The sequence below is a fragment of the Mustela nivalis genome (assembly GCF_964662115.1).
Source record: "Mustela nivalis genome assembly, chromosome: 14".
Classification (NCBI taxonomy): Eukaryota; Metazoa; Chordata; class Mammalia; order Carnivora; family Mustelidae; genus Mustela; species Mustela nivalis.
Window position 1 is genome coordinate 14,711,409 of NC_139033.1, and position 24,240 is coordinate 14,735,648.

General features: G+C 50.4%; 1 protein-coding gene and 1 long non-coding RNA gene across 5 annotated transcripts in view; both read left to right on the forward strand.

Annotated features, from left to right (window-relative positions):
• LOC309847823 overlaps window positions 1-14,972 on the forward strand; it is a 243,159-nt gene extending 228,187 nt beyond the window's left edge. The window contains exons 3-5 of the long non-coding RNA XR_014302645.1: window positions 10,271-10,339; window positions 14,664-14,719; window positions 14,884-14,972. This is a non-coding gene — a long non-coding RNA (uncharacterized lncRNA). The remainder of the gene's footprint in view (window positions 1-10,270; window positions 10,340-14,663; window positions 14,720-14,883) is intronic.
• A 2,613-nt stretch (window positions 14,973-17,585) lies between these two features.
• AACS (acetoacetyl-CoA synthetase) overlaps window positions 17,586-24,240 on the forward strand; it is an 80,514-nt gene continuing 73,859 nt past the window's right edge. For 2 of the 4 annotated variants that reach the window (XM_082698651.1, XM_082698652.1), the window contains exon 1: window positions 17,586-17,915. In XM_082698651.1, coding sequence (XP_082554777.1) covers window positions 17,783-17,915 — 133 coding nt within the window. In that variant the 5' untranslated portion in view covers window positions 17,586-17,782. The remainder of the gene's footprint in view (window positions 17,916-24,240) is intronic. The other 2 variants (XM_082698653.1, XM_082698654.1) reach the window with 2 other exon arrangements.

Genomic DNA, 24,240 nt, shown 5'->3' on the forward strand with positions numbered 1-24,240 from the left:
ATTGACCATTTTGCAAGAGCACATCTGGGAAAAAAAAAAAAAAAGATGGGGTGAGGCAGTAGGTCGGAATGGAGGGTGGAAGCAGGTCTCCCAGGATCCGGGAGAACATTAACTGAAATGAGGCGTTGTCAGGTGAGGCTGTGCCCGACTGAGGAGTGTGATTCGACAGAGCAACGGACGGAGGGCACAGGTGCACCTGCCTGCCCCCCACCACACCTGGCCTCGGTATACAGTCTCCACTTCCGTTCTCCCTTCTGCCAAAAGCCAAAAGCCGCCGCTGGCTCCTTCCAGCCAGCAGGTGGCTTACTTAACACCCCCTGGCACCTGTCCCCAGCCTGGGCTCCTATGCTGTTTGTTTCATTAAAAAACAAACAAACAAAAAAACAGGTTTACTGAAGCCCAATTGACATACGATGAACCAGGTATGTTTCAGGCTGTAAAGTCTGATCACTTCAGGTATATTTCTGTACCTGTGAAAACATGGCCACCATCAAGAAAAGAGGCACGTTCCCCACCCCCAAAGTCCCTTCTGTCGCCGCCTCTGAACCTCCCCGCTCTCTCCGGTTCCCAAGCAACCCCTGATAGTTCTCAGTCCCTACGCATTTGCTTGCATTTTCTAGCATTTTACATAAATGGAACCAAACAGCAGGTGCCTGCTTTTCCACCCCGTTCTGTTTGACTCAGCATAATTATTTTGAAATTCATCCAGGTTGGGTGTGTGGGTAACTCGCTCCCTTTTATTGCTGGGTCGTATTCCACGGCATAAATGTACTTCCGTGTCTCTGTTCACCTGCTGATGCCCTTGGGCTGTTTGCAGTTTGAGGCCATTACAAGTAAAGCTACCGTGGACATGTATGTGCAGATCTTTGTATGAACATTTCCTTTCGTTTGTCTTAGGTAAACCCTTGAGGCTGAATGGCTGGATCCTATAATAGGCATATATTTTGTTTGCTAAAAAACCGTTTTCTGAGGTGTTCGTACTCACATTCTCCCTAGCTGTGTATGAGAATTCTAGTTCCTCTGCATCCCCACCAATACTTGGTGTGGTCAGTTTTTTCTCAAAACAAAACAAAATTCATTTCCTGAAAGGTATCATCTCACTTGAAGCTGGTCATCTTCAATTATCCCATCATAAACCAGTAATAGGACATAAAGTTTTTCCCTGCGTTCTTGAGCCAATATTCATCACTGAACCCCAGGAGGCAGTCAAGGAACCTCTGATTTGTCACCAAATGGAAAAGAAGTGAGGGCAATCTCGGGGCCTTTGAACTTGGGATTGACATCTGAAGGTGAGGGATGGTTTTGTGGACTCTGCTCTTAGTCCGTGGGGTCTGCCCCGATTCAGGGTAGCGAGGGTCAGAATTGCTGAATGCGAGGGAAAACCCATATCTGGTGGCAGAGTGTTGCGGACAGAGAGATGGTTTTCCTTTAGATACGTTTTCAGGACCAAGAGCACCACAGGTCGCTGTAGGAGGTGATGAGAGAGGAGTGGTGGCTGAATGTTGCCCCACCAATGACAGCCGTCACTGTAAACTAAGAGCCTTCTGTGTCTGTCTCCGCGGGGCTCTACCTGCCCCAGCTTGTTGGAATTATACAACCACGCTGCTAAGAAGGGATTATCTTAGTTAATGAAAAAGGGAACACCCGGGCTCAGAGCGGTTGAGAAACATTGCCCAAGGTCAAATGGCCAGTCCTGGGGGAACCTGAGTGAGAGCCCAGTCTTTCAGGCTACCTCCCTACAGGCAGAAGTCACTCCAGGATCTCCCTCCTCCTGGAGAAGCTGTAGCTTTCATGGTTTTGTGTGTGTGTGTGTGTGGTTTTGTTTTTTTCAACTTGCATCAACAGAGATATTCATTGATGACCCTAAGAAAACAATGACTATAAATCCTAACAATAAAAACAAAACAAAACAACAACAACAACAAAAAACCCTCAAGGGGTGCATGGCTGGCTTGGTTGGTGGAGCATGTGACTCTTGATCTCCACATGAGGGTAGAGATTCCTTTAAAAAAAAAAAAAAAAACCAACAAAACCCAAACCCAATTAACCAGCATCTTCTCTGCTCTGGAGGTGACAGCTGGGAGGAAGGATCAACAGTATTTCTTTTACGGCTTATTGGATTTAAACAAAATTTAAGCCTTACAGCGAATTCCTGTTCTGTGCGCGGGCCCAGAGAGGTTGAGTAACTTGCATCAAGTGGCACAGTAAGGGAGGGTGGGGAGCCGGGACTGAAGCCCGGAGTCTCTGATTCCACGTCCAGTGTCCCTGCACGCCGCCCTTGGAGGCATGGAGAGCCCCTTCTGTTCCATCAGCGTTCACACGGAGCAGTCTGCCTTTGGAGATTCTCCTGTCTCCAGCCGCGCTGGGAAAGCCGGAGCTTCACTTAGGCTTACGGGTTATTACACGTGCAGGAGAATTCCCAGCTTGGACTGGTTTCTTCTGGATATGTTTGTTTTTCAGGGGTCTCAGGATTCCCTATTGCATTCAAAGAGGCCATTGTTTTCCTAGGACTTAAGATCTTGTCGCAGGGAGAGTGAAATCGTTTTTTGCCTCAGGAATCAGACAAAAACCAATTGCGCTCTTCTCAACTTAGATTTCAAAAAGACTCGCAGTGTCGCCTCGCTTTGTTTCCAGATCCTTTTCTTGTATGGCTTAGAATACCCTGTGTGAATTGTGTAAAATCATTGGAATGTTACCCTCACATGCCTATGAATATATATATATATAAATACATATATTATTTTATTTCATTTTAGGATGGAGGAGCCCTTCCTCGGAGGCTTGGAAATAGTTCATTCACTCCTTGGGATAGGCCTGCAGTTCTGAGTGTGGTCTGAGTTCCTCTAGTAACATAAAATACTATTAATAATTAGTCATTTGCATTTTCCACTTTCACTGTGTCACGAACATGCAAAGGGGTTTTCCAGGGGGTAGCAGACAGGGTAGTGTAACTGATGAGCGGTGACTCGGGCAAGGAACCAGCAGTCTTTGATTAAGACAGACGTTGAGATTAGCAGATTGTAGACCAATACCCCTCTTCTGGTCCCCCCTCCCAAAATATAGGTATTTTTCATACAAATACATTGTTTATGGTCGTGGGCTCTGGTTTTATCACTGTTATTTTATTTTCTAGAGTGGGGGAAGGGCAGAAGGAGAGGGAGAGTGAGAATCTGAAGCCAACCCCACACCCAGCAGGGAGCCTACACCGGATGGCTCTCTAGACCCTGGCATTGTGACCTGAGCCGATACCAAGAATCAGACGCTCAACCGACCGAGCCAGATAGGCACCGTTACCATTGTTATTTTTAAGTTAATGTATGTATTGGTTGGTTTCTCACTTTTTATTTTTAATTTTGTGAAATTATTTCTAACTTTATTGTTAATCCTTATGGATAGATATAACCCAGGAAACAAAAGCTTTTGAGAACCCTACTAAGTTAAAAGGGTGTAAAAAGGTCCTTGCCTTACTCTCTTTGGGCTTCTGTTACGAAAGTACCACAGACTGGGTGACTTAAACTATAAATATTTTTCTTTCTTTCTTTCTTTCTTTTTTTTTTTTAAAGATTTTATTTATCTATTTGACAGAGATCACAAGTAGGCAGAGAGGCAGGCAGAGAGGGGGGGGGGGGGAGACAGGTTCCCAAAGAGCCCAATGCAGGGCTCGATCCCAGGATCCTGAGATCATGACCTGAGCCCAAGGCAGAGGCTTTAACCCACTGAGCCACCCAGGCATCCCTAAATATTTATTTCTCACTGTTCTGGAAGCTGGGGAGTCCAAGGTCAAGGGGCCAGAGAGTCAGTGCCTGGTGAGGTCTGTTTCCTGGCTCTTAAGTGACAGTCCTCTCTCCCTGTGTCATCATGTGGTGGGAGGGGTGAGGGGGCTCTCTGGGGTCTCCTTTAGGAGGGCACTAATCCCACCCATGAGGCTCTACACTCGACCTCATCACCTCCCGAAGACCCCGCCTCCTCATACTAGCACACTGGGGGGTAGGGTTTAGGGCTTAGGGTTCTACATATGAATGGGGTGGGGTGACAGACAGTATGTAGCAGTCCTGAACCACAAAGTGTGTGGCTCTCTGGCAAAGGCAAGCAATCACATAGTACACACTTCAGAGGTACGAAAGTGTGTTCAGTGAATCCGGAATCTCGCTCCTGCCTGGTCTGTCCACTACCTTTAAATCCCCAAGGCGACCCCTGTCACCAGTTTAGGACTCCTGCTAGGGATAGCCAGTGACAACACAAGCATATATGTATATACCATTCTTTAACACTAACTATAGCATATTATCTACTCTTTTCTAGAGTCTGGTATTTTTGTATATGTATCTCAGCCAGCTGTCACATCCTGTGGCTAGTATCCCATTTTGTGGATATGCCACAATTTATTTAGCCTTTCCCTCAATGACCACCTGCACTTCTTAAGGTGAGATATTTACATTAAGTCCCCTGGTGAGAGGCGCCTGGGTGGCTCACTCCTTAGGTGTCTGCCTTTGGCTTGGGTCATGATCCTGGGGTCCTGGGATCCAGCCCCACATCGGGCTCCCTGCTCAGCCGGAAGCCTGCTTCTCCCTCTCCCACTCCTCCTGCTTGTGTTCCCTCTCTCGCTGTCTCTCTCTGTCAAATAAATAAATAAAATAAAACAAAACCCACAACCCTTGTGTTTCTATGACTTTCATGCAAGTTGTTGCATCTAGTGCAAATCCGATACTATGTAACAACATTATTATAAAATATTACACATAATATAACGTTATTATAAGCATTTGACACAATATAACATTATATAATAAGATAACAACATTATTGTGTAATACAAAGTGACATTATTATACATATGATGCAGTATAACTTAATACAACATAACATTATCCTCCAATGTAACAATAAAAACAATACGACATTGAGGGTTCCGTTTTGCCTCGAGTTTTCGAGGAATTAGGCTGTTAATTCATTCCATCTTTCCATTAGAAACTTTAAAAACAACCTATTGGGACGCCTGGGTGGCTCAGTTGGTTGGACGACTGCTTTCGGCTCAGGTCATGATCCCTGAGTTCCGGGATCGAGTCCCGCATCGGGCTCCCACCTCCACGGGGAGTCTCCTTCTCCCTCTGACCTTCTCCTCGCTCATGCTCTCTCCTCTGCCTCTTTCTCAAATAAATAAATAAATAAATAAATAAAATAAATAAATAAATAAAAACAACCTATTGGTGATGGAATGAAAATGTCCATTTACATCATTCATCTAAAGGATAAGCTTGTTTTATTTATTTATTATTTTTTTCTAAATACCTCCTTTGTCCTACTTTAGTTGTGACACAGTGAGGGTAAGCATTATTTTTTAAAATTAGTTTTATTAACATTGGGGCGCCTGGGTGGCTCAGTGGGTTAAGCCTCTGCCTTCGGCTCAGGTCGTGATCCCAGGGTCCTGTGATTGAGCCCTAGCATCGGGCTCTCTGCTCAGCGGGGAGCCTGCTTCCTTCTCTCTCTGCCTGTCTCTCTGCCTACTCTGTCAAATAAATAAATAAATAAATCTTTAAAATAAAATAAAATAAAATAATGTATTAACATATAATGTATTATTTGCCCCCGGGGTACAGGTCTGTGAATCGTCAAGCTTACACACTTCACAGCACTCACCATAGCACATACCGTCCCTAACGTCCATCACCAGTCACCCTATCCCTCCCTCCCTCCCCCCAGCAACCCTCAGTGTGTTTTGTGAGATTAAGAATCTCTTATGGTTTGTCTCCCTCCCGATCCCATCTTGTTTGATTTGAGGGTAAGCATTATTAAGCAGAGCCAAGTAAGATTGACTGGTAGTATTGAATCCCATGGCTCTTTAAGGAGGGCCGATTTCCTTGGGGCCCTGGGATTTAGGCTATCCTTCAGTAAGATTTTGTGTTTTGTGACAGGCAAAGTCGTGCGGGCCCATTCACCCGGAGTCAGCGATGACACATATGCTTACAATCGCTAAAAACACAATGCCAGCTACTTCCAATCACTGCTGAATTACATTTTTTTCATTCTTAAGTCCACACTTGATTTCACTATTAGAAGGCTGCTGTGAGTTGGAACTTAATTAAATCATAAAATATACTCGGATTGGGAAAATGTAAATGACAGGCCATGAGATGGAATACTAACAGAATTAGCAAAAGAAACATCTACAAAGAGATTATCTCATACAAGAACATGGGATCCACATCCAGAGGTCCTCCCAAGGATGCTGACAAGATATTTTCATCACCAGTGCTAAGATAATGCCTGCAATTTACTCTACATGATGACAATAAATCCTGGCCTCTCTTACATTTATTTTTCTGTGTCAAAGCTTTTCTAGGAGTGTTTTAGTTCAACGACGGTAGGTTCCTGTGGATAGGCTCGGTGAGAAAATAATACCATCCTTAAAAAGAGTTGGTTCCGGGGCGCCTGGGTGGCTCAGTGGGTTAAAAGCCTCTGCCTTTGGCTCAGGTCATGATCCCGGGGTCCTGAGATTGAGCCCTGCATCTGGCTCTCTGCTGGGTGGGGAGCCTGCTTCCCCCTCTCCCTGTCTGCCTGCCTCTCTGCCTACTTGTGATCTCTGTCTGTCAAATAAATAAATAAAATCTTAAAAAAAAAAAAAATAGAGTTGGTTCTGGAGGCACCCAGCCGGTGCAGCCTACTACTCTTGATCTCGGGGTTGTAGGTTCAAGCCTCAGGTTGGGTGTAGAGATTACTTAAAAATAAAATCTGACAAAAACTAAAATAATCATAATCATAATAATAACAAAAGCAGATCTTTGACAGCTTGAGAGTTCATATATGAACTGTGCCTGTTCTACTACCTAGAGTTCTAGGATGAGGAAACGTCTAAGACTGCCTGGGAGGCTCCAGTGAGTTGGGCCTCTGCCTTCAACTCAGGTCATGATCTCAGTCAGGGTCCTGGGATCCAGCCTTGCATTGGGCTAATAAAATAAATTAAAATGTAAAAAAAATATATTAAAATAAATTTAATAATATACAATAATTATATTATATATCATATATATAATAAAATAAAATATAAAAAATTTTTTAAAAAAAGAAAATATCTGAAAGAGTAGAATGGTGACAATAGTCACAAAAGGGGGCAGCAGTGGCAGAGAGGCGGGGCTGGAGCAGGCGCCCCGCTGAGCAGAGAGCTGGATGCGGGGCTCGATCCCAGGACCCTGAGATCATGACCTGAGCAGAAAACAGAGGCTTATCCTACTGAGCCACCCAGGCGCCCCTAATTCGGTACTTTTTTAGATTTATTTCAGTCGGCTCCGGTTTCGAGCTGGACTGTCCGGACTGGAGATGACATTATCACAAGCACGTCCGGGCCGAGGACTTCGTATCGCCCCCCACCCCACCCCCACCCACCCCCGACGGGGCTCCCGCCGAGGCCCCACGTGCGCCGCGCCGTCGGGCGCCCCAGCATCACGGCAGGGTGCGGGCGGGGAAGCACGAGCGTGCCCCGACTCTTCCCAGGCGGAGTGCAGCCCCAGGCGCGGAGGCAGGGAGGCCAAGGGTGACTCCGGGAGGACCCGCGGAAGACAGGCCGGTGGGACCAGCCCGACTCGCCCCGGGACTGGCCGGGTTGTCAAGGTGACAGCGGTCGGCCTTCACGGTCGAAGGGTGACCCCGCCCCCCTGCCCAGCTCCGATTGGGCACGCCTTTTTCCGGCTCTCGTTTTGGATTGGCTGAGAGGCGCGCCTCACGCACCGGAGCGCCTCGCGATTGGTTGGGGCTCAGGTCGGCTCGCCGCCGCGCGGCCGCCTGGGCTGATGTGGGGCCAGCTCTCCGCCAGCCAATCGGAGTGCGGGCCGAGTGTGGTGCGGCCGGGCGGGTCGGATCCTTCCGCCGGGCGGGCTGGCCGGAGCGCTGGGAGGCGGCGGGAGGCGTCCGGAGGTGCTGGGAGGCGGGGATGGGCGCGGTCACGGGCGCGCCAAGTCGGGACGGAGACCCGCGCGTCCGGGCAGCCTGGTCCGCAGGGGGCTTTCCCCGCTTCCCGGGACCCGTCTCGCAGATACACACTCTGGCGTGGCATCCTACAGAATGCATGAAAACAAAAACCACCTGAAAACCCCCAAACCCACAAAGCACCAAGAGGAATCACGAATGCAAGTAAATGAAAGGCTTAGCTGGCCCGAAATGCACGAAAAGAAGTGCGCAGCACAGGCTCGATGACACAGATATCTGAGAGAGACTCGGAACCCTCGGGTTCTGGGGTGTCTAACGAGTCTGCTCGGAGCTGCTGGTGCAGCCGGGGCGCCGCTGGCAGGAACCAGGGGCTGCCTGGGAGCTTGCGGGAGCTCAGAGGACGCCATTCGCATGGTGGTGGGTCTCTGGGTGGAAACAGGCCCGGAGCGGGCAGAGTCTGGGTGCTGCTTTGAATCGTACCCCATGCACCGAGATGGGCTGGGTGGGGGAGGTTTCCAAACAGGGAGCAGCCTTCGGGAGGACTTGGACGACGTGCGCACGAGATGGTATGGAGGAAAGGAACTGTGTGTGTGAGAAAAGAAGACTTTCTTGCTTCTTAAAGTTTATTTATTTAAGTAATATCTACACCCAACGTGGGGCTCCAAGGCAGGACCCTGAGATTAAGAGTCACAGGCTACCGCCGGAGCTAGGTGTCCCAAGACTCCTTTCCTTTCTTCTTTTTTTCTTCCTTCCTTCTTCCTTCCAAGATTTATTGATTTGAGACAGAGATAGCATATGAGCAGGGGCAGAGGGAGAGGGAGAATTGCTAAGTAGACTCCCGGCCAGGCCAACAGCCCCAAGTGGGACTTGATCCTACGACCCTGAGATCAAGGCCTGAGCCAAAACTGAGAGTCTCACACTTACCCCACTGAACCACCCACATGCCTTCTGGAGTTCTTTGCCTCTTATTACATCACCCAGCCTCTTCCTTCATCATACAGGCAGCAGAATCCCCCAGAGATGGGGTATTTTTCAAAATCCTTTCTCTTGGAAGTCTGGCTTCTATACTGAGAACTTTACACTTACCTAAGAGGAGAAAGAAGCCAAATCAAGCCAGAGGGTGGGCAGTCACCTCATCTGGTCAGTCGCCTTTCCTTGCCCTGTTAAAAAACAAGCCAGAGGGAAACCATGGCAAGTGTTGCTGGATGGCTTGTATGGCTGGTCGAAATCTCTTCAGTATTAAATGAGGCCTTTGCGGGTGCGAATGTCTGTGTCACAGTGAGTGTACTAGGCTAATGAGGTTTAAGTACTGTCTAGAACCCTGTTCATAGTATGTCACCAGATTGTAGGTGATGATCAGGAGTTGAGTGTCACACAGAAAGCTGTAAGAAACTCGCTGGGGGATCCGCTTCTCTCTCTCCCTCTGCATCTCCTCGCCCCCCAACAGCTCATGCTATCTCACCCTCTCTTTGTCAAATCAATGAATAAAATCTTAAAAAAAAAAAAAAAAGTTTAGGGATGCCTGGGTGACTCGGGTCCTAGGATCGAGTCCCACGTCGGGCTCCTTGCTTATGGGGAGCCTGCTTCTCTTCTGTCTTCCATCCCCCCCTGCTGTGCTCTCTCTCTCTCTCTGACAGATAAATAAAGTCTTCAAAAGATAAAGATTAAAAAGTGAAGAAATTAATAATCAAGATGACTTAGACTTGTGCTATGAAGGAAGCAAAATTAAGTACTGCGCAGATTTCCTGCAGAACAAAGGAGGTTTGCTTACATAGTTACTGGCTGGCTGGGGAAGGCCCGTTTGAGGGGGTGACATCTGAACTAGGGACAGACATCTGTCCCAGGTGATCCCAGCAGAAGTGGTCCGGGGCTTCAAAGCTCAATTTGCCAAAAGCCAGTATGGCAAACAACCAATTCAGTGTTGTGTGTGTGTTTTTTTTTTACCCAGAATTAACCAGATTTACCAATTTACCAGAAAGTGATGTTTTATGGCATAATAGTCTTGAATTCTATTCAGAGCATAAGCCTTTACTCTTCTGATTGTTTTTCTTGAATATTGAATAGAAAATGTGTCTCACAAATATATTTTTACTCAGTCTTTTCAGGAACATCCTGCTGGAAGACCTTGAGTGTTAGTTTTGGGTGTTTTCATCTCATTATGCTCCGTCTGCTGGGGAGGGAGCAATGCTTATTCTCTGAATCAAATTCAAAACTCTTATGCCATAAAACATCATTTTCTGGTAAATTGGTAAATCTGGTCAATCCTGGCATTGCACTTTTCATAATTAAAAGTAAATAAATAAGAATAGGACACTTGTCATTAGCTTTAGGGGCTATGTGGGCAATCTAGAATGATCTTATCTCAAGGTCCATGCCTTGGGTGCCTGGGTGCCTCAGTGGGTTAAGCCTCTGCCTTCGGGTCAGGTCACGGTCCCAGGGTCCTGGGATCGAGCCCTGAATCGGGCTCTCTGCTCAGCAGGGAACCTGCTTCCTCCTCTCTCTCTCTCTGCCTGCCTCTCTGTCTACTTGTGATCTCTGTCTGTCAAATAAATAAATAAAATCTTTAAGGGATGCCTGGGTGGCTCAGTGGGTTAAGCCTCTGCCTTCGGCTCAGGTCATGATCTCAGGGTCTGGGATCGAGCCCCACATTGGGCTCTCTGCTCAGCAGGGAGCCTGCTTCCTCCTCTCTCTGTCTGCCTCTCTGACTACTTGTGATCTCTCTCTCTCTCTGTTAAATAAATAAACAAAATCATAACAAAAAAATAAAAAAAAATCTTAAAAAAAAAAAAAAGATCTGTGCCTTAATTACATCTGCAAAGATGCTTTTTCCAGATAAGGTCATGTTCCCAGGTTCCAGGTGGACATATCACTTGGTGGGGCCATCCCTCCACCCCCTATAAGATCTTTCCTACAACATATATTAGTATGTGGAGAATATCTGTTACATATGCCAAGGAAGAAATATAGATTTTTTAAATACAAGTGGTATTTTACATGAATTTTTCTATATCTGTAGCTCTTGTTCTGCAACTTGCTTTTCCTCCTGAACCATCTCTTTGAGAACTATGCTACTTGTAGGTTGATCTTACTATTTTTAACTGATGTACACGATACTGCAAGGTCTGGAGTATACTGCACTTTACTAGCCTTTCTTCTATTGACAGACTTGAAGTTTGTTTACAATTTTTCAGTCCAGCCTTGGTGACATAAGCCAGTCATTGATGTCGCCAAGGTTTTTGTTATTTACTTTTTCTTTTCCTTCTTTTCTCCTTTTTTTTTTTGTTCTTTCTCCTCCTCCTCCCCCTTCTTCTTCTTCTTCTTTTTTTTAAAGACATGTGGATATATTCTATTTTTTTTTAAGATTTTATTTATTTATTTTACAGAGAGAGATCACAAGTAGGCAGAGAGGCAGGCAGAGAGAGAGGGGGAAGCAGACTCCCCGCTGAGCAGAGAGCCCGATGCGGGGCTTGATCCCAGGACCCTGAGATCATGACCTGAGCCGAAGGCAGTGGTTTAACCCACTGAGCCACCCAGGTGCCCTCCTCCCCCATCTTCTTCTTCTTTTTCTTCGGCTCCATGCCCAGTGTGGAGCTCACCATGTGGCTTGAATTCATGACCATGAGATCAAGACCTGAGCTGGGATCAAGAGTCAGATGCTTGGGGCGCCTGGGTGGCTCAGTGGATTAAAGCCCCTGCCTTCGGCTCAGGTCATGATCCTGGGATCAAGCCCCTTGCCTGGCTCTCTGCTCAGCAGGGAGCCTGCTTCCTCCTCTCTCTCTATCTGCCTCTCTGCCTACTTGTGATCTCTGTCTGTCAAATAAATAAATGAAATATAAAAAAAAAAAAGAGTCAGATGCTCAACTGACAACAAGCTGGGGTCCCTCATTTATTTACTTTTAATTGTGAAAAGTTCAATGCTTACAAAAAAACTGGATATAGTATGTATGTTTATTTATTCATTTTTATTTGTTTTTAAATATTAATTTATTTATTAAATATTAATTTATTTATTTGACAGAGAGAGAGAGAGATATCACAGGTAGGCAGAGGGCAGGCAGGCAGAGAGGGAGAAGCAGGCTCCCCGCTGAGCAGAGAGCCCAATGAGGGGCTCGATCCCAGGACCCTGGGATCATGACCTGAGCCAAAGGCAGAGGCTTAACCCACTGAGCCACCCAGGCGCCCCAGTATGTATGTACATTTAAAGATTCATAACTGTGCACTATGCTCCCTCAACCTTGTGTGATAGGGCAAGGCCAGTATCTTGGAAGCCCCTCCCTAAATTCATTCCTTTCTCCTAGAAGAATCCTGTGCCCTAAGTCTTGATAAAGATTTCTTTGCATTTTTTAAAATGTTTCTTTACCATGTATGTATTCCTAAACCAGATATTTTGGGTTTTGCCTGCTTTTTCCCTTTCTGTAAAAGTCTGTACACTTCTGAGGCTCGCTTTTTCGCTCAACATATTGTTCACTGTGCCGCCCCATCTCCATACAGAGCACCCCCCTTTGGCTGCTGCATGGTATTCACCGGATGACTGTCCCACCACCTGTGTACCCCCCTTCTTGCGTTGTGACCACATTTCCCCTATGCTCTCTTCTGTGGTTGGAGAGGAGATGGTTGAACCTTGGCACATCTCTTTAGGCACATCTGGCCCTTGGTAGCTGGCTTCCATTGGATTTCCACAGCCTGGTGTGTGGCTGGGGAGGGTTGAGGCAACTATACCCCAGAGGCCAAAAAAGGGAAAATCCTCCAACAACCCTTTTGCCTGATGAACTCAGGGAGCTTGGACTCACTCTTCACCTTTCTCCCAGACCAGCCTGAGAGAGCCTCGTGTGTCAGCAGCTGCAGGAAATGGAAATATGGCGGTTTCATTGCTCCTTCTTTTCCCTACCAGACCCCAAGCATTACTCCTTTGGTTATGACTTGGGGAATGTCACTTCTAGGCCAGATGTTGTTCTCATCCTGTCTGGCCCCCAAGCACTGCTATCCACTATCTGACCCCACACGATATCCTCTTGGATAGAGATATCCAAAATATCTCTATGTACAGATAGATATTTAAAGATGTATCTCTGAGCTTATATTCATATACAGGCACCTGGATCTCTCTCAACCTACTCACTCTGTTAAGGCACAGCAGCTAGAATCATGCTTTCAAAATATATGTCACATCACTCCCCGACTCAAAACTTTCCAAAGGCTTCTAATCACATTTGAAGTAAAATCCACAGTCCTTTCCCGGTGGCATCTCAAGGTCCGAGATACCTGCTTCTATTTGATTGTGCCAAGCTTAACTCAGGGTCTTTGCACTTACTATCTCCTCTCTCGATCCCAGGACCGAGATCATGACCTGAGCCGAAGGCAGAGGCTTAACCCAGTGAGCCACTCAGGCACCCCTGAAACTCTCGGTTTATTTTTAAAATGATTTTATTTATTTATTTGAGAAAGAGTGAGCAAGTGGGAGAGAGAGAGCCGCTGGCACAAGGGTGGTGGGGAGCAGAGGAACAGGGATAAGCAGATTCCCCCCTGAGCAGGGAGCCTGATGTGGGGCTCAATCAGAAGACCCTGGGATCGTGACCTGAGCCAAAGGCAGACACTTAACTGACTGAGCCACCCAAGTGCCCCTAAAGCCCTGAGTTTAAAAAAAGATGTCCATTTAAGCCTATGATGAAACTTTTTTTTTTTTTAAGATTTTATTTATTTATCAGAGAGAGAGAGGGGGAGAGAGCGAGCACAGGCAGACAGAATGGCAGGCAGAGGCAGAGGGAGAAGCAGGCTCCCTGCCGAGCAAGGAGCCCGATGTGGGACTGGGATCACGACCTGAGCCGAAGGCAGCTGCTTAACCAACTGAGCCACCCAGGCGTCCCTATGATGAAACTTTTTAATGTCAACTTAAGTCAGGATACAATCACTTGGGTTGAGCACAATCCTCTTAGGAGAGACTCCAAAGTTGGATTTTGTGGTGTTTCAAGCAGGTGAGTAGCTCTCAGAGCTGGTGTTACTTCCCAGCTATCTCTTTGAGGACAGATATTTTGGTTTCTTTTCCAGCGGCACAATAGCATCATGGCATTTCTTTCTATGTGGACAGAGAAATATCATGCTTTGGGAAGAGAGGAGAAAAATGAGGTTCATATCGTGAAAAACATGTGGACTTTCAGATAGCCTTGACTTGTACCCCGACCATGGTGGCACTCCTCTTCCAGACCACCAATTTGGGCCTTTTTGGAAAACTCTTCTCCACTTCCAAACACTCATGCTTTTCTCTTGAAGTTGCCTTCAACGTATCCCAGAGGACCCAATATGTTTTCATCATTTCCTATATTGGTTAATGGTCCCCTTATAATAGCAAGACCTTTGAAAGATGGAGAGCCCAACTTAATGCACACGAGGGCGGAAGAAATAAAAAGAAATGTAGGTGAACTTTTATGTGAGGGAAGAGCAGGACGCATTCCAAAGAAATGACTGGAAGGTCAGCCCTCTGATGAAGTGAGTACAGGGCATCTGGCCTGGCAAATTTCTGCATTCTGTTAAGAAGTTTTGAAGTACCTAGAACAGGAGCGGGGAGCACAGGTCGGGAATGTGGTGTATACATAGTACCAATTTAGGGTCGTCTCAGTGCTTCCATGAGTTAAGTCTCCAGCTCTTGATTTCAGATCAGATCATGATCTCAGGGTCATGGAGTCTGCTTAAGATTCTCTTCCCCTGGGGCTCCTAGGTGGCTCAGTGGGTTGAGTCTCTGTCTTCAGCTCAGGTTATGATCTTGGGGTCCTGGGATCAAACCCCAAGTTGGGCTCTCTGCTTGGTGGAGAGTTTACTTCTCCCTCTTCCTATGTCCTCTCTCTTTCTCTCTCAAGAAAATAAATCTGGGGACCCCTGGGTGGCTCAGTGGGTTAAAGCCTCTGCCTTTGACTCAGGTCATGGTCTCAGGGTCCTGGGATCAAGCCCTGAATCGGGCTCTCTGTTCAGTGGGAAGCCTGCTTCCTCCTCTCTCTCTCTGCCTGCCTCTCTGCCTACTTCTGATCTGTCAAATAAATAAATAAAAATCTTAAAAAAAAAAGTAAAGAAATCAAGTCTTAAAAAAAAAAGATTCTCTACCTTTGCCTCTGGGGCCGGCCCCATGCATGCACTGTCTCTCTCCCACTCTCTCAAAAACAAACAAGAAAACAAAAGCACCCGTCCAGATCCTTAAGTCAAAAATAAACAACAGGTCCAAGGGGAAGAAGGCAGTTGCAGAGACGCAAGGAAGGTTGCACATGCAACAGAGAGTGTAAGGTTCTTGGTCAAGAAGGGCCCCTCCAGGAATGTTCCCATGTTATTATTTACTTATTTATTTAAAAGATTTAATTTATTTATTTGACAGTGAGAGAGAGAGTGTGTGTGTGTGTAAGCACCAGCAGGGGGAATGATAGGCAGAGGGAGGAGAAGCAGACAACCAGGTGAGCAGGGCGCCCGGTGCAGGGCTCGATCCCAGGACCCCAGGACTGAGACCCAAGTGGAAGGCAGGTGCTTAACCGACTGAACCACCTGGGTGCCCCAATGTTCCCATTTTAAATGGGAAGAGCTTTTTTGAATCTCTTCTTCTTCCCCCTCTCTGATCTTGTTAAGAAGGATATGGGACGGCAAGGTGAGGCCTGAAAAGGTATTTCCAAAGGTTTGCGTGTGTCTCGAAGTGTTGAAAGGGTGATGACCAAGTACCCAGGTATTTTGGCTATAGCTCACCTCTCCCTTCGGTTCCCCTACAGAGGCTGTCCTGGTTGGGTGGGCCAGGCTGAAGGGATTAAGGATGAATCAAGTGGTCATCAGGCTTATAAATCCAGCCCTCTGCCCACTCCATGAGAACCGGCCAATCCCCTACTGAAACTCCGATTTGCATGCCCCAGGAAGAGGAGGTCTATGCTTTACATAGCAGAACCCCCTTTCCTAGCCCACGGCAAGCACACGCTAGGCATTTCTGAATGAATGACTGTTTATTGATCTCCTGTTATCGATCAGGCTCTGGGAGGCGTGGTGAACTGGTGAAGCAAGGATTTTACTCTTGTGGAATGTGCATTCCAGTGTCCAAGAAATAAACATGAATCCTTCAAAGATGACTCTCCTTCCGGGTCAAGATGAACTCATGCCTTCACAAAGGTGATAACTCAAACACAGAGCCAGAGCTGGCCTTAGGACTTGGAGGTCAAGGGAACGAGGTATTCTGGAAGTCATGTTTATATAGCAAGCATCCTGTTTTAAATGAGAACCGATTTTATTCATGGCGATTGAGAGGCAGAAGCTGTTTCTGATTTAGTGGTGGGGTTGCTTCATAAAACCCCAACACCGGAAAAAAAAAAAAAAGTGTGCCCCGGAGAGGCTGACTGGGTTGCTCTGAGAATAAGTTACGAGGAATACAGGGAGGTCCGTAGCACAGCGCCAATCAACATACAGTAGGAATGCAATAAATAAACCTTCAAAATATGCCCCCAAATATGCTCTATTTCCACATCTGCCACTTGGTCCAGCCACCATAATCTCTCTCTCTCTTTAAACGTTTTATTTATTTATTTGCAGAGAGAAAGAGTGGGAGCACAGCAGGGGGAGAGGGAGAGGGGGAAGCAGACTCCCTGCCAAGCAAGAAGCCCCCTGCAGGGCTTGATTCCAGGACCCTGGGACCATGGCCCCAGCCCAAGGCAGATGCCCAACCAGCTCAACCACCCAAGTGCCCCACCATCATCTCTTCTAACATCATCCTAACTGGTCTCCCTGCTTATATACCTGCTCCCTGAAATCTATTCTCAACTCAGCAGCCAGAGGAGCTCCTATTACAGCTACAGTCAGAACATGACCTTGTACCGCTCAAAACCCTTAGTGATCTCATCTTGCCCATGATAAAAGCTGATCTTCATGATTCTCAGCAGCCACTTGTGCTGCCATTATTCCTTCATTGATTTTATCTTCTACCCCAGGTCTCTCAAGTCAAAGAAAAAGGCTGGACACTTCACTAGTTCTCTAACCACACCCAACACTCCTGCCTCAGGGCCTTTGCACCTGCTGTCATCTCCGCCTGGAAACTTACCCCCAGATACTGAAGAGCTCATTACACCTGTCACCTGCTTCAAGTCACCTTTTCAGGCTCTTCCCTGACAACCGTATTTAAATATTAACACTCCTCTTCCCGTTTTTTCTATTCTTCCTTGCTTTCTTTCCATAGTAATTAGCACTTTTTATTATATGGATAGCCGTATACGTATCATGTATACGACACTCATCGGTGTGCCGTGTACTTTATTGCATGCGTTCTGCTATGTATGACGTATACAGGGCATCTTCTCCACCTCGTCTCTCCTGCTGACCCCGGGCAGGAGCTTTGCTTCCTTCACTGCTGTATCCGCACAGCCCTGCACGGTGCCTGGTACCCACCAGGCGCTCGGTAAATAATCCGCAGGAAGAACAAATCAATCGCGAATGAATGAGCCCAGGAACGAGTCCGAGCCCCTAGCTCCCTTCTTCCCGTGATGCTTTAACCCCGTCATGCCCCAGGTAAGGATGGGGAGCTCGGGAGCAACGCGCCTGCGCAGCTCCGCCCACCGCGCGCGGGTTCGAGTCCCGGCGGCAGCAGGGCGCGGCGGCGAGCACTCCTTTGCGAGCTGGCCACCGGCGGAGGGTTACACGCGGAGGGGCGGGGCCTGGGAGGGGCGGGGCCTGATGGGGGCGGGGCCGGCCGGGGATCCCGCAGCCGGCGCCCGCGCGGCGCTCAGTCGCGCTGCCTGTTCCCGGTCCGCGCGGCTGACCCGCCGCCCCGGGACCCCGCCGCCCCGCCTGCCGCCCCTGGCCGGCTCCCAGCCCGGTTCCCCGTCCCAGCGCAGCGCACGCCGCCCCCGCCGCAGCCATGTCCAAGCAGCCGCGGGCCGGCCGGGAGGAGATCCTGGAGTGCCAGGTGATGTGGGAGCCCGACAGCAAGAAGAACACGCAGATGGACCGCTTCCGGGCGGCCGTGGGCGCCGCCAGCGGCCTGGCGCTGGGTGAGTGCCGGCACGCGGCCCGGGGGCTCCGCGGCCACCAGCGCCTCTCCACACACCCGCCCCGCCCCGCCCCGGGCCGTGGCCTCGGGGTCCGAGGGGCCCCCTGGCAGGGGGACTCCCCTCCCTGGGGACCGGGGCGTTGCTGTCAGGGCCCCTGCTGCTCGTCGGAATCATCCCCTGATTCTCAGTGTCCCCGTTCCGGGGCTTGGAGGCGCCACCGGAATAGCGGGGGCTCCCTCTCCAGGGCGTGGGGCGCTTTGTGACGGTGGGCTTTGCCCCCGTGTCTGTGCAGGAGTCTTGCTGACTGTAGCATCTGTGTCCCTGGGAGGGGGTTCTATGTCCCTGGGAGGGGTCCCCACCTGCCCCCGCTTCCCCACATGCCCCTCACCCCCACCCCGCCTTGGAACCTCTGGGGACTGGGATCCCTGGCTAGTCTTCTACTTGTGAGAGGAGGTGCTCCCTGGGGTCTTGCACTCTGGCCTGGGGGAGCTTCCTCCCAGACATGGGGGCTTTCTGACTTCTAGCTCTTCTCCTGTGTTTGTGGGGTCCTCTTGCCTGCCGGTATCACCTTGTGTTGTCCCCTCCTAGTCCCCCCAGCCTGAGCTTACTAAAGGGCTAGCATGGAATTCAGGCACCTAGGAAGGTCAGGTACAGCCTTTGGGGTTGGGGGGAACCTCCTTCCCGTCCTGTTTACACTCCCAGCCGGCTGCAGACCCAGTCATGGGCACTCCCTCCGCCGCCACCCTGGCTCTCAGAAACCCGCCTGACCAGGCTGCATGTGGGCTGGGCGGACGAGGCCCCTTTTCTGGGTGAGAAGCACCTGCTCGTGCTTCCCTCCAGCTCTGGCGGGCTTGTCCGACTTCCTTCAGGGCTTTTCAGCTCCTCATGGGCACTTTCCTCCCCTTGGTGGCCCTCAGCTGGCTTCTGGGACTCCTGTATTCCTGGCCGGGGCATCTCCGTTCTCAGCCATCCTCCCAGAAGTGGAGACTAGGTCGTCTTCCCTGCCTAGGCAGTCCTCGGCAAGGCTACCTTCCTTCTTAATCCTCCGCTTTCCGTGGGGGCCTTGTTCCCTCCCCCCTGAACACTGGCTGGCTTCCCTGCTTCCTGCTTTTCCTTCCTCCTCCCTTCGGTACATGCTGCTTGCCTTGCCGGAGCACAGGTCTGACTTTGTCTCTCCTTGGCACAGAGGCTCACAAGGGCCCCTTGTTGACCACGGACTAGCAGACAGTGCCACCTGGCAGCTTCCAAGCCCTCCCCCGTAGGATGGAGGTGTAGCTTCCACTGAGCCCCTTCCCTTGGGGGACCCAGCTCTCTCCCTCCCTCCCTCCTCCTCCCTAGACAGGGAGCACCTTGGAGACAGATGTGGCTTATTACCCGGGAGCTTCTCAGGTAGTAGTTGGTAAATTAACGTGTGTCGGGCTGGGGGAGAACAGACCTGATTCCTTCTCCCCTAAGAAGAGCCAAGAGTGGAGCATGAGTCTGCGTAAACTCTGCTCCGTTCAGTCTCTCGTTCCTGTGCCAGCAGTAGCCTAATACTCTTCTCCCGTGCTTAACTGGCTGTGCCGCTTTAGGAAATGATTGCACACGAGTTGTGATGCAGGCGAGACACCCTGGCCTGACCACCGGATTTCAAACTGGCTCCACCACTTCTCGCTGTGATCACTAGGAAGTCAGCGGATCTTCCCGAGCCTCACTTTCCCCGGCTGTAAGATGGGCATGGCGAGAGGAGCCGTGTCAGTGGCTGGTGTGAGGGTGACTGGAGGCGCTCACGCCCAGCGGTCCCCTGCACCTGACTGGCCCGCGGGCCGCTCTGTGAACACTGCCAAGCACGGGTGGCTCCCAGTCGGCCTGCTCTGGCCCAGACTGGACCTGAAGACTTGGCTGGGGCGACTCACACACTGGAGACTCCATAGATAAGGCAGGATTTCCAACTTTGAAAACCCAAAGGCCTGTGATGCCGGGTCTGTGTCCCCACGTGGTGGTGGGAAGCGGGGCTGAGTGGGGTTCACCTCTTGGTCTGGGGGGCTTTGGAGCTTGGCATTCGTCTCTTCCTCCCCTTCCACTCCCCAGGGCTGAGCCAGCCTGCTGCTTCTCTCCCTTCCAGAAGCCCAGCCCTGGAGATTTGGGCCTTTAAGAGCCAACTCACATGGCTGCCTTGTTTTGGATTGTTGTCTTCGAATCTTTTCTCCTTTCATCAGCTCTCCAGATGCATGTAATTTGGACTTTCATTCTGCTTCGCCTTTTCATGAATTCGTGAGGATTCTAAGTCTTAAAGGCTGTGCCCTTGAACTTGTAGTCTCTGAGCGCCAGTCCCCACCCTCCGAGTCTTGTGTGTAGTGGTATGCGGTACTGAGCAATGCTGTCCCTCCTTGTACGGAGAGAGCAAGGGACACATCTTCACGGGGTGCTTCGTGGTGTTCAGCCTCGAGGACGGATGGCTGGGGGGGCAGTCTCCTGCCTGGCTACCTGGGCACGAGGAGCCTGTCCCAAGACTGTGGTTGGCGTGAGGTTTCTGTCCCCGCGATTCAGGAGCTGGCCGGCCTGGGCTCTTTTTCCCGCTACTGGGGACATTGGTTGGTTTTTTTGTTAACGCTTCTAGCGGAACTCACCCGAGAACTCCCTGCAAGCCCCTATAGACCGGGGGCGGGGGGACCCGGATCACCTATGGAGCGGCTCCCAGATGCCGCCCAGCCTACATGCCTGTGTTGTGAGGCCTCTTTCGCGAGACCCCCCCCCCCCCGAGTGCGTGCTGCCCGCACCAGCCCCCCGTGATTCGCGGAGGGACACCCGCTTCAAAATGCCCGCTGGTTTGGTGGCTTGAGCTGCGTGTCTTCACGTGGGCTGCGTGTCTTCACGTGGGCTGCAAGCTACGATCAGGTCCGCGCTCCAGCAGCTGGGAGGGCGTCTGCCTGCGAAGGGAAGGCTGGGTCCCTGGTCCCAAACAGCTCCAGTGCAGCTGGAGGAGGAGGCTCGTGCAGACTGGCAGCGCTGCTGGTGAGTCAGTAGCAAGCGCCGGCGCACTGGCAGCCTCCCAGGCGCTCTGCCACGTGCTGGCTCTGTCGGTCCGGATCTGGAGCTGAGACTTGGAGGTGCGGGCTGGTGAAAATTCTCGTAGGTGGAGAGGAAGAAGGGGATGAAAGGAAAGCAAAACTTGCACATGCAGATGCTTCTGGGGACCCAGCGGGCGATGGAGGCCATACCAGTCAACTTGTAGCGGGGGCTTTCTGTGCATCTGCGGACTCCGTCCTCTGTAAACTGGCCCGGTGGGAGCTGCTGGCACCCCGTTCCCCAGCTGGGAAAGTAGAAGCTCCATCCTGGCTGGGATGTTGCAGCTGTGAGTAGCCCACCTGTAGTTTTTTTCCAGAATCATTAGTCTCTACTGCATTATGTGGCCTCTCACCTCTTGGGGAGGGGTGGGGGGGCAGCTTTCACCCAGCTCTGTTGCTGCTTGTCACTATGTGGTGTGATGGTGCCTTAGTGATCCAGGAGAGGAAGTTAGGCACTGCTCTCTGTTAGGACCTGGACTTGGAAGTCACCCTTGGTCATTTCTGTACTATCCTGTTGGTGATGCAGATGAGTCCTGCTCAGTGCGGGGAGGGGACAGCCCAGGGATGTCAGGGCAGGTGAGAAGCAGGGGCTGGCCACAGCTGTTCTCCTGTGTCAGACCAGGCAAGGACACTGAATTTCATTTGGAACCTGACTTTAGGACGTTGGAAGCTAGTTCGGGTTTTTCATGAACACCGTGTAGACGGAACCACACAGGCCCATGGAAGGGGTCACTTGGGCTTCAGGGGTGCAGCCTGTGAGTGGGGCCAGGAGTGTGTGAACAGAAGCCGGAAGGGGCCCCTGCTTGTCCCTCATGACTTGGCTGGGTCATCGGTGGGGAAGAAGTCTCTGCACCTTGACCTTCCATTTCTCTGCTGTCCTCTATGGTCTTCATAATGTTAGGGGGCTGTTGGGACCGCTTGGTCCCCCGATTGGCAGCTGGGTGGCATCTGCCTCCGTCGGGGATACTGCTGGTAACTCCCTCTTGATGGGTTTTTGAAGCCTTCGGTGGAGGTGTGGGTGTCAAGTCTCTGGTCCATCTCTTGTGTGAGCCTGGAGGAGTTTTTGGTGCTGCAACTCTTTGCCCTTTATGAGGATCAAGGTGACCCAAACCAGACAAACAAAAGACTGGGAGAGAATGGAGCTGCCGGCCGGTTTGCCTGGTGTGGCTTCCCCAGCGCGGGCGGGGCGGAGGCTCCTCTCCCGCCCCCGTTCTGGACCAGAGTCCCGCTCATGAACACTTCTGTGTACTTGCACAGCCCTGTCCCCAGGTCTTAGGCCACACCGTCCTGTCCACTAACTAGCCTGGCGTGGGACGTGCTCCTGCGAGCCAGCAATGACTCTAGGGGCTGACACGCCAGATACCTCCTCTCTGCCAAGCGCTGTTCTTAGTGCTTTGTATGTTTTGACTCTTTCAGTCCTGACCATGATGCTGTGACAAGTACCATTCTCTTCCTTTTTTTTTTTTTTTTTTTAAAATTTATTTATTTGACAGAGATCACAAGTAGGCAGAGAGGTAGGCAGAGAGAGAGGGGGAAGCAGGCTCCCTGCTGAGCAGAGAGCCCGATGCGGGGCTCGATCCCAGGATCTTGGGATCATGACCTGAGCTGAAGGCAGAGGCTTTCACTCACTGAGCCACCCAGGTGCCCCCATTCTCTTCCTTTGATGGGGGAGAAACTGGGGTCCAGAGATGACTGATTGCTCATCCGGGCTCACAGGGAGAGTGGCAGGATCTGAACCCGGCTGGTCACGCTCCGGAGCCTTTGTCTTTAAGCAAACGATCTCCTGCTCATTGGGGTCACTGTTGTCCCCAGCTTGCCGGTGACAGTGCCGAGGCGCAGAGGGTGGGGCAGCTTGCCCACCGTCCTTGTAGTAAGTGGCAGAGCCGAGATTCTGATGCAGGTCCCCCAGCCCCACCCTGGAACACGGGGTCACCTCTCCATGGTCCTGGGAGCACCCATGCCCTCCTCCAGTCGATTTCCAGGTGACACACAGGGAAACTGAGTCCCAGAGAGGCAGACTGGCTTGCCTGAGGTTCCCATGCGTGATCTCTAGAGTCACGGTTGGCCCCGGCGTTCCCGATGCCTGGTGCCTGGTGTTTTTCCCTGAGTGCTCTGTTGACCTGTTCTATGGCCCCTGGCTTGAGTAGGGGGGTGGGCAGGAGGGTGGTTCTCCGGGGGCTTGGAGGAGGTGGCCTGAAGCCCCGGTTCCCTGATCACTCTGTGACCTCTGTGCCGCCTGTCCCCATCTCGCCCCAGTTGATCCTTCTCCATCCCTGCTGCAGACCCACTCAGCCAGCGCTCCTTCCTGCCACTTGGCTCCCTCCCAGCCTGCTAACCCCGCCCTGGCTGCCAGGCCCAGCCCCTCCCCTGCAGCTCACTCCAGCTCTCAGAGGTCTCCCCCTTCCTCTGTGTACTCCCTCCCTGTCCGTCCCCCTTCCCCCTCCCCCCCCCAGGACTGGGAACAGGGAGGACCATTAAGTCTTTAGCTGACTGATGGCAGCGAGAGAATTCAGTCCAGCCATCACGTTAGGCCATTTTTTTCTGTTCCTGACGCACTGCTGGTCCTTTTCCTGCTGTTCCCATATCCTTGGAGCATTAGCGCCAAGGAGCTGGTATGATTGGAGGGCCTGCCGAAAATGTGTGGCAATTAAAAAGGCCCAGTGAGGGGCAGGGACTTTCCCCAGGTCTCAGGATGGGAACCTGGTGGGAAGAGCTTTCCATTACTGTAAAAGCTGGAGAGAAGGATATATTGGCTCGTGCATAAAGTCTGGAAGGACGCATAAATCTCTAACTGGTTACTTCTGGGCAGGAAAAGTTCGATGATTGTGGGACAAGATGGAGAAGGACTTTTCCTGAAGGACCTTCTATACTCTAGTTATCTTGAATCATGCAAATGTATTGCTTATTAAAATAAAATAAATACCATTCTTCCCTCCCCACAAACACTGGTACTGGCACAAGAAGTCATCAGTAAGCTCCTAGTTTTGCATTTCCTGATTTTCAGATCTACTGGATACGATTTTCTTGTTTGTACAGTGTAATAGTAGCAAGCTTAATGGAGTTCTCATTCAGCCCAAGGCTCTGTTCTAGCGTCTGTCTCGTGCATGTGTTCATGTTTATTTAAGTCCTCCCAATAGCCCTGTCAAGAGGGGGTGCTCTTAACCATCTCCATTTCACAGACGGGGAAACTGAGACACAGTGTGCTCCAGTAACTTCCACAAGGTTACACAGCTAATAAACGGCCCAGGCGGTATTTGAACCCAGGCCTTGTGGCTCCA